This window comes from Chelmon rostratus, chromosome 7, assembly GCF_017976325.1.
Source record: "Chelmon rostratus isolate fCheRos1 chromosome 7, fCheRos1.pri, whole genome shotgun sequence".
NCBI lineage: Eukaryota > Metazoa > Chordata > Actinopteri > Chaetodontiformes > Chaetodontidae > Chelmon > Chelmon rostratus.
The window spans coordinates 28,279,992-28,288,928 of record NC_055664.1 but is presented as its reverse complement, the minus strand read 5'-3'; the positions used below and the strand labels follow the sequence as shown (position 1 = coordinate 28,288,928).

Sequence of the window (8,937 nt, the reverse complement as noted above, 5' to 3'; positions counted from 1 at the left end):
AACATTCCCTCCATGAGACACATTAATTTCAAGTCCAGAACTCTTTTGTTCACAGTCTCCCTCTGATGGAGATGTGCTGTAGATTGAATCTGAGGATCTTACAGACAGTAAATCATGTGCAGATCCAGACCAGCCATGACCCCTCTCATCCCTCTCCTGTGCTGTCAGTGCTCTGTCTTCAATACTCAACGGAGCTTAGCGAGATTCTTTCACCTTTTCTGTGAAACGTCTCAATAACTGTGATGAAGGAGGACACTACCACACTCACCAGTGAACATCCAGGGGGAGGACACCGACGCCCTGTACAAGAGGGGCCAGAGTCGCCTCCACCTCCTGAGGAGACTGAGGAGTGTGCAGACCGCTGCTCAGGACTTTTTCTGACTCTGTGGCAGCTTCTGCTATCCTCTACGCTGTCGTCTGCTGGGCCCCGGGCAGCACAGAGCGGGACAGGAAGAGACTAAACCAGCTGGTCAGGGGGGCCGGCTCTGTCCTGGGCTGCCCACTGGACTCTGTGGAGGAGGGGGGTGAGAGGAGGCTGTTGGCCGAGCTCACAGCCATCGTGGACAGCAGCTCTCACCCACTGCTGGACTGTGGAGGAGCTGAGCAGCTCCTTCAGTGGCTGACTGAGACCCCCCCAGTGCAGGAAGGAGCGCTATGGCAGGTCATTCAGTCCCAGACTGGACAACTCAAATGTATAGTTCTTATGTGCAATAACCTCTGTTCCTCTCTGATTACAAACATCCAAACATCCAACTTTCACAGTTGTCATTTATCGCTCCGTTTGTTCCTATTTGCACCTTTATTGTTCTTGTTCTTCCTATAGTAGCTACTGCAGGTCATTCATTCATTCCTCCGCTGTCAGACTGTACAATCCAATGTATAGTTATTATGTGCAATAACCTCTGTTCTTCTCTGATTATAAACATCCAGATCCTGCAGGGCAGAAGTCACTTTAAACTTTCGCAGTTGTAATTTATTGCTCCGTTTGTTCCTATTTGCACCTTTATAGTTCTTATTTTGCACCTTTTTGTTCCTATTGTTCTTATTTGCACCTCCATTTGCTGTTTGCACCCCCCCCCCCCCCCCCCCCCCCCCCCCGTGGTTCAGACGGTCACGTTCCCCTCTGGATGAACTGGAATAACTCTGACTTTTCATCTAGCGCCACCATCAGGTTAACATGTTAAATCTCTGTTGGGAGAGAGAGACAGACAGAGAGACAGAGAGACAGAGAGGCTGCAGATGAGGGAGGGAGGGACAGAGAGAGAAAGAGAGAGAGAGAGAGAGAGAGAGAGGAAGTGGAACTCTAAGCTGCTCAGCTCTGAACTTCACTTCATTTGACTTTCAGTCAACATCACGCAGTCTGAATTATATCACAGGTGAAGGAAACATCTGTAAGGGAACCTGACGGAACATCTGGTTATATGGTGAGTAGACTCATTTGAGCCACAGACAGACAGACAGACAGACAGACAGACAGACAGACAGACAGACAGACATTAAATGATGCTGATAATCATTTATAGTCGTATGTATCCAGAATACAGAAGAAACATCCTAATTAAGAACAAACAGTTCAGCCGTGACAACAAAGAGTCATGAACAGGTAATAAGAGGACACACTTTGACAGTCTGACGAAGATGAGGGACACAGTCTCACGAAGCGGAGACATTTATTTTCAAAGCACGAGCTGCTGGGCTTTCTCTTCAGGGTTTCAAACAGAAAATTACACTTACAGTCTTAACACCTGATTAAAACCAACAGAAGAAGCTAATTATGAATCTGCATTAATGCAAGTCAGGGATACAAAAACGTGACAAGCCGTCCTCGTGTGAAAGATCACACGTCTTTAATGTCAGAGGCAGGTCGCTGGTAGTATTTCTCCACCAAATGATTCTTTAAAACAGCTTTCAGGCCAGTTTTATGTCCTGGGACCCGAGGCTGGACAGTAGAATTAAACACTATCATATCTTACTATTATAAAGGAAGACAAAATAAAGCAGCAGTTAGCTGACTCTTCCACTGAGACCTTGAGGAGTTTCTGTTTCTTTGGTTCTGCTTCAGGAGAAAAGTGGGAAAAAAGACTCAGAAACAACGACTGTCGAGAGAAAAAAGTCCATAAATTCTGTGACATTTACAACCGCAACTAACAACTAGCTTCATTTTTGAGTAATTATTTTCTATAAACTGTCAAACAAGTGAAGCACTGACACAAACATGTTAGAGTTTATTAATATTCAAACTAAATGTCATCTGTTAGAATTAGATGACATGTTTGTGTTTTATCTGCTGAAACTATTTTTCCATGTAAATGATTGTTTTGAATGTCATTTCCCTCTGACCTGAGCACGACTCGTCTTTACTTCCATGACGACTCGTTCTCCAAATATTTCATTTAAACTTTTAAAATGACAACTTTATCTTTATTCTTCCTTTCTTCACGCTGAGCTAACACTATTTTTTCCCCAACAGTGACTCCATCATACAAAATAATCTATTTAGATACACTTAAACACTTAAATTAGAACTCAATGTGCTTTTAATTAAAGCACAAACATGAACAAGTTCCATGTAGAGGGGAGGAAAATGCAAAAATAACTGCCCACCGCCCACAGATGATAAATGAACCACAGAAACGGTAGAACCATCCAGGAGACGATATCCTGGTGCGTACTTAGAGGGTTCAAGTGTCAGTATTAAGTAGAGCAGGACAAGTTTAAAGTAACATAAAGCTGAAAACTGTACTACAGCTCAGTATTTAAGATAAGATAATATATACTTTATTAATCCCCAGCTGGACAAATTCGGGTGTTACAAACAGCAGATAATGGCAGTTGGGGAAAAAAATAGAAACAGAAATAGAGAAAGACAAAATACAAAATAAAAGCGGACTATATATATGTACATTTTTACATATATATATATATAGAATACTGTAGTTTCACAGACTATACACAGATTGCACATGGAGGATAAACAGCATTAATGCTATTGCACAGAAATAAAAATGAATATGTCACAGTAGAATACTATTATGTATTGATATGTACAGTACTCAGTGAAAGTGGAAAACAGCAGTATTGCAAGGTATGAGGTGTTTGATAGATCACAGTCCGAGTATGGACCCAGTGCTGCATTAACTGATGCTGGAGTTGAACTCTGACAGCTGATGGTATGAAGGACCTGTGGTAGCGTTCCTTCTTACAGGGTGGATGCAGCAGTCTGTTACTGAAGGAGCCCCCACTGTGTCATGCAGGGGGTGGGAGGGGTTGTCAGTGATGGATGTCAGCTTGGTTAACATCCTCCTCTCACCTCCATCCTCAGTGGTGTCCAGAGGACAGTCCAGGTTCATGTCTTTATATTTGATAACTCTAGTTATTGACTACTTTGCAGATTCAGATCAATAATACAAAATGTAATCACCAAACGGATGGTGATGTATTTGTTAAGATACACAGCAGCAAATAAAGTCATTAAAATTAGCTCCACCTTTACCAGCTGAACACAGCAATGCACCGATAATTATAATATGATAATATATATCATCCTGAAATTCTGCACAATGAGTCGTTTTACTTTTTATACTTTAATTATATCATGATGGAAATACTGTAAGGCAACAGCTGGTTAGCTTAGCTTAGCATAAAGACAGGAAACCAAAATGGAAAAACAACAATCTCCTGGGGAACCCTGCTGGGACCAGAAACTTCCCAAAGTCTCTGCTGTTTGCCACTGATTCTGATCAAAAAATATTTCTGGGACATTTCCCCCCAGAAAAGCTGTAGAGGTGTTTTTTTTTTTTTTTTTTTACCTTTGGACAGAGGCAGGCTAGCTGTTTCCCCCTGTTTCCAATCTTTGTGCTAAGCTAAGATTGGCTGCTGCCTGTAGCTTCATGTTAAGCGTACAGACATGAGGGAGGTGTCAGTCTCCTCATTCAGTGCTATTTTTCTCACAATGTCAAACTGTTCCTGTAACAATAACCAGCGTCTATGCTAACTCCGACCATACTGCATTTAGCTATTTGGATATTGTAAAAAGCTCTGTGAGTTCTGCAGAAGGCAGTGGGCCAAGGTTTGACCCTTGTGGAACCCCTGATCAAATCTTTGTCCAACAGATCCTGTTTTCCCACATTTCCACCTACTGATGTTTGTGTTTTATAACAGCAGGAAACTCCCTAAACTCGCTCAGTTACTGGGAGCTGGCTTCCAGTAACTGATATCAGAACTGAATGATGTGAAGTCTGCTGGGACAGTATGTTTTCGGTGAGTTCCACCTCACCTGACTGAGCTTTCATACGAGCCGTTGTGACACGGTGAGCTCCAGAGTTAACAAATGTCTGGTGCAGTCTTTACAACTACATTGACGCTTCCTCTGAACTTTCATACCATTGCATTGCATCACCTCCTGTGACAGGTCATCTGCAGAGGGCTGAAAGCAGAAGTTGTCGCTTTTCTGCTGCTGATCAGCATCTCATCCATCTGTACCACCCAGAATGCCAACCAGAAGTATGAGTCACCTTCAGAACGTGACAGAAACAAAAGTCTGTGCAGGCACAAATGACATTTAGTCTCCAGATAAATCAGCTTCATGAGAGAGACCTTTCCTCCAGCACCACCCGCAGGTGGTTGTACATCCGCTGAAAGGCTCTAAGAATTGATAAATAAATCATCAGATTATTCTTTGCTCTTTCTGACACTAATGGCAGTAACGAACACTGGAGCCACTAGGGTGCGCTAGCAGGACTTTAGACTAAGTTGTGAATGCTTGTGGAGGCTAATTAACTTAGCTTGTTAACATCAGTGGTGGATTCAGATCCTGATGTTGTATTAAAACCACACAATACTCCAGTACAAGTAAAGACCTGCATCTAAAAACTTACTCAGGTATTATCAGCTGAATGTACTTAAAGTATTTAAAGTAAAAGTACTGCTGTATCAGTAAATGTTCCTGTCAGTGTTTCTCTATCATCTCTGATGTTTGTGGATTAATATTCCTGCTGCATTTTACTGCTGTAGATGTTTCAGCTTGAGCTCATTTGAACTGGTTTAATCTACAGCGATGCATCATATTCTATAAGACCATCATATGTTTGTCCTGTGAGAACCTCTTATCTCAGAAAAACAGCCTGTTTTCAGCTTCGTGACGATGCATTTTCAGCTGATCCAAGAGGCTTTTTAAACACTTTATTTTCAACATCAACACATCTGGAGAAACAAGCTTTCCACTGGACAGGAAGGAATCTGAAAAGTAAAGAAGTATTTAGTTGAGCAGAAGTACAAAGTTGCAGAAAATGGAAATATGTGTACCTCAAATTTGTACTTAATTATAGTAGTAAATGTACTTAAGTACATTCCACTACTGGCTAACATTAGCACTGATTACAACTAGACCAGCAGTTCCTTAACTTTTCTGAAACCAAAGCTCCTGTTTATAGTTTCTTTGCACCTCTACTCCACTGGTTCCTGTACTAAAGTTTAAAAAATGAATAAAAACGGAATAATACATGCAGTAGTTTTAGGATATTCTGTGTAGATTTTCAGATAAATATTGAACTTAAACTAAACAATGAGTAAAAACAAAGTATGCTAGCTGGCTATGCTAATTTGTTGACTTCCAACAGCCTCTGCAGCTACGTCCAGCTCGTCCAAGCTTGTCTCCACATTTGTGGTTCTGGCACAGGAAGATGATTCTTAGGTTTTGGGGGTATTTAATACATTTATTAGATAGTGGACTTGGAGAGATGACTGGGAAGCACATGCACCAGATCCCCGACTGGACTCAAACTGTGGATGTTGGTACTTTGAAGAGGGGTTTGGTTTTTAGCTGCACGAGTTAGAAACTGGTTGCAATCTGATGGTGGGTTTATATACTGCAGCTGTTTCACTCCTCAGTCCTGATGTACAGGCACATTGAGCTGGGGGGGGGGCTTCTATCGCTTATGATCTGAAAGTTGTTTCACTGTGCACGCCACAGCTGTTTCATGTAAAACAATGTGCTCAACATAAACACAGGAAGTCAGAGGAGTGTTTTTATGAAGACCATGACGTCCTGAGTCATGATCATTTCTTTAAGATATTAACTTGACATAAACTGTTTCAGGATCAGATCAGCACAGGAGAGAGGCCTGAATGTGATCATGTTCAGCTCATATCGAGACCTACCAGGCTGTTTGAGTTGAACGTCTGTAACGATCGACTCGGGAAGCATCACTTGGCATCAGCAGAGGTCACGTGTTTGACACTGGGTCTAAAAATAAATGAATCGGGACAGGAAAACAGCCTGGTGTCGTCCTTCTCTGTCAGCAATGACTTTAAATGTCCTGTTTTTATAAGGATGGATGAAGGAGGACCTGAGTGTGTGTTGGACAGGGATGAATCAGCAGTAGGAGGGAAGTGTGTGTGAACAGCAGGGAAAACAGGAGTTCAAGACGCTTTGTATTTGTGCATGTGCCGCAGTGTAAACGGAGCGCTGTGTGTTCAGTTCATGAACATAAAAGGCCTCCGCTGGGAGTTTCAGCCAGCAGCACAGACGGAAGCTGCTTTCTGACTCCTTTGAAGGAATTATTAAGAGTCGGCTCTTTATCGTCATTATGAAGAAAACCAAACTGTTCCAAGTGTTTGACAGATTTCATCGCTCTATGTCCAGACTGAAATATCTCAACAACTGTCGGATGGACCGTGATGAAATGTGGCTCAGAGAGTCATGATCCCCAGAGGATACTTTGATTTATGACCAAATATCTGCAAAACTCATGACACTCACATCAGCCACTACTGGAATGTGTGCTTACTGATGGTACGCTAATGTTAGCATGTTAGCATGCTAAACTCTGATGCTGAACATGGTAAATGTTACTGTGTATTTACTAAACATTAGCACATCATCATTTAGCTTAATGCCTGGACCCTGATTCATCTACTGTATATTTAATAAAATTAGGTGTAAATAAAGACTTTGGCCTGGGACTGATCTTGTTAATGGCTCCATGAGTCAACAAGAGGTAACTGGTTGACTTTTTCATGACTTTTTCATGAAGGTCACTTTGAGGCATCTAAAATCATCTAAAATCAGAATCCCAAAGTTGTGTTAAGATGCTCAACCTGTCTTTGTGTGTTTCCAGGGATGGATCACTTTAACAACACCCGCCTGTCCACTAACCAATCAGACTTCAGCAGTGTCTTCACCCATCACATCCTCCCTCCGCTCTACTTCATAATCTGTGTTGTGGGGATGTCCCTGAATGGTGTGGCGGCCTGGATCTTCTTCAGAGTGCCCAGTGACTCAGGCCTGGTGGTCTACCTGAAGAACATGGTGGTGGCTGACCTCCTCATGCTGGCTACCTTCCCCTTCAGGGTGGCGGTTAAGCTAGGTCTGGGCGGCTGGCACCTCCATGTGGTTATCTGCCGCTACACTGCTGTGCTCTTCTACTCCTCCATGTATGTAGGGATCCTCTTCATGGGCCTCATCAGCCTGGAGCGCTACGTCAAGATTGTCCGACACACCTCACCCTCGTCCGCGTCCTCCTGTAGGTCCCGGTGGGGCGGCATGTCCTTGCTGCACCTCTTGCAGAGTGTTGGCTTCGCCCGGGTGCTGGCGCTCCTCACCTGGAGTCTCCTCCTCCTCTGCGTCCTGCCCAATGTCCTGCTGACCAGCCGGTCGGCCCATGCAGGGAATTCGCAGCACTGCATGCAGCTGAAGACGCCGCTTGGCGTGCAGTGGCACCGGGTGTCCACCCTGTTTAGCGTTGGTCTGTTCTGGGTGACCCTGCTGGTCCTGGCCTTCTGCTATGCCTCCATTGCCTGCCGGGTCTACCAGTCCTATCGGCGTGTGCAGCGCAACAATAGTGATGTTCGTCGTAAGTCGAACCGCAGCATCTTTAGCATCCTGGCAGTGTTCTTCATCTGTTTCGTGCCGTACCATGTTTGCCGTGTGCCGTACACTCTGAGCCAGATGCCAGCGTCGGACTTCAGCCAAGAAACCCGCTTCCTGCTTTTCCAGCTGAAGGAGGGGACGCTCTTCCTGTCGGCGCTCAATGTCTGCCTCGACCCCATCATCTACTTCCTGATGTGCCGAACCTTCAGAGAGTCACTGCTGAGGAAACTGTCAGGAAGAGCAGGGAGGAGTTCCCTGACCACCGCCCAGAGTCTGAGTAACATTTAGCGGGAGACGAGATGAAACAAGGACAGAGGAGACAAAGAGAGAAGACAGGAGAGGAGGCAAGGAAACAAGAGAGGAGAGGACAAAATATGCCTTAAACTGACCTTAACCATTGATGTCATGTGTGAATATTGTAGGAATAACTGACTAACTGTCTCTTCAGATCCCAAATTCAAAGGTCCAGTGTGTACAAAATATTCATTGTTTCCTTGGTGTAAAACCATCTGTAAATAGGAATTCTTGTGTTCTTGTTACCTTGATGAACTCTTTATATCTACAGAGGGATCAGGTCCTCCTCCACAGTCCACCGTGTTGCAAACTACAGTAGCCCAGGACGGACAAACCAAACACTGACTCTAGAGCCTTTAACGTTCTTAGCTGCCATTGTAAGGGAGGGTGAAGGGAGGGGTGTTAGTTATTATCTGCACCCTCACCACTAGGTGGCAGTAAATCCAACACGCTGGCCCTTTAAATTAAGAAGCGTTGGTGTATCAGTAAGATAGAAATTTACCTTCAGAGAAATGTATATAAATGCAGAATTATGTGAATATATATATATATATATATATATATAATAAATAAACTGCATTAAATAATATGTATATAACAAGAAGGATTCACATAGTGGTGTGATATTTATTATTGTTTGAGCAAATGGAAGGAAAAGAAAGATAAAACAAAGGAAAAGAAAGGAAAGGAAAGGAAAGGAAGTGCTGATAAGGAAGTGAAAGTGGACTCTGATGACTGGGCATCAAACCTGCAAGACCAGACTCGTCATTTCT

The 8,937-nt window shown here is 43.4% G+C and overlaps 1 protein-coding gene across 1 annotated transcript; it reads left to right on the top strand.

The window, feature by feature from the left end:
- Positions 1-1,344: 1,344 nt before the first annotated feature.
- Positions 1,345-8,532, top strand: LOC121609588 (P2Y purinoceptor 14). The gene is made up of 2 exons (XM_041941255.1): positions 1,345-1,424; positions 7,119-8,532. The coding sequence occupies exon 2, from the start codon at positions 7,121-7,123 to the stop codon at positions 8,156-8,158; it is 1,038 nt and encodes a 345-aa protein (XP_041797189.1). The 5' UTR covers positions 1,345-1,424; positions 7,119-7,120; the 3' UTR covers positions 8,159-8,532.
- The last annotated feature ends 405 nt before the right edge of the window (positions 8,533-8,937 follow it).

What these genes read in the sequence shown, in the direction of transcription:
- LOC121609588 (XM_041941255.1), top strand. Translation starts at nt 7,121, where the DNA reads ATGGATCACTTTAACAACACCCGCCTGTCCACTAACCAATCAGACTTC.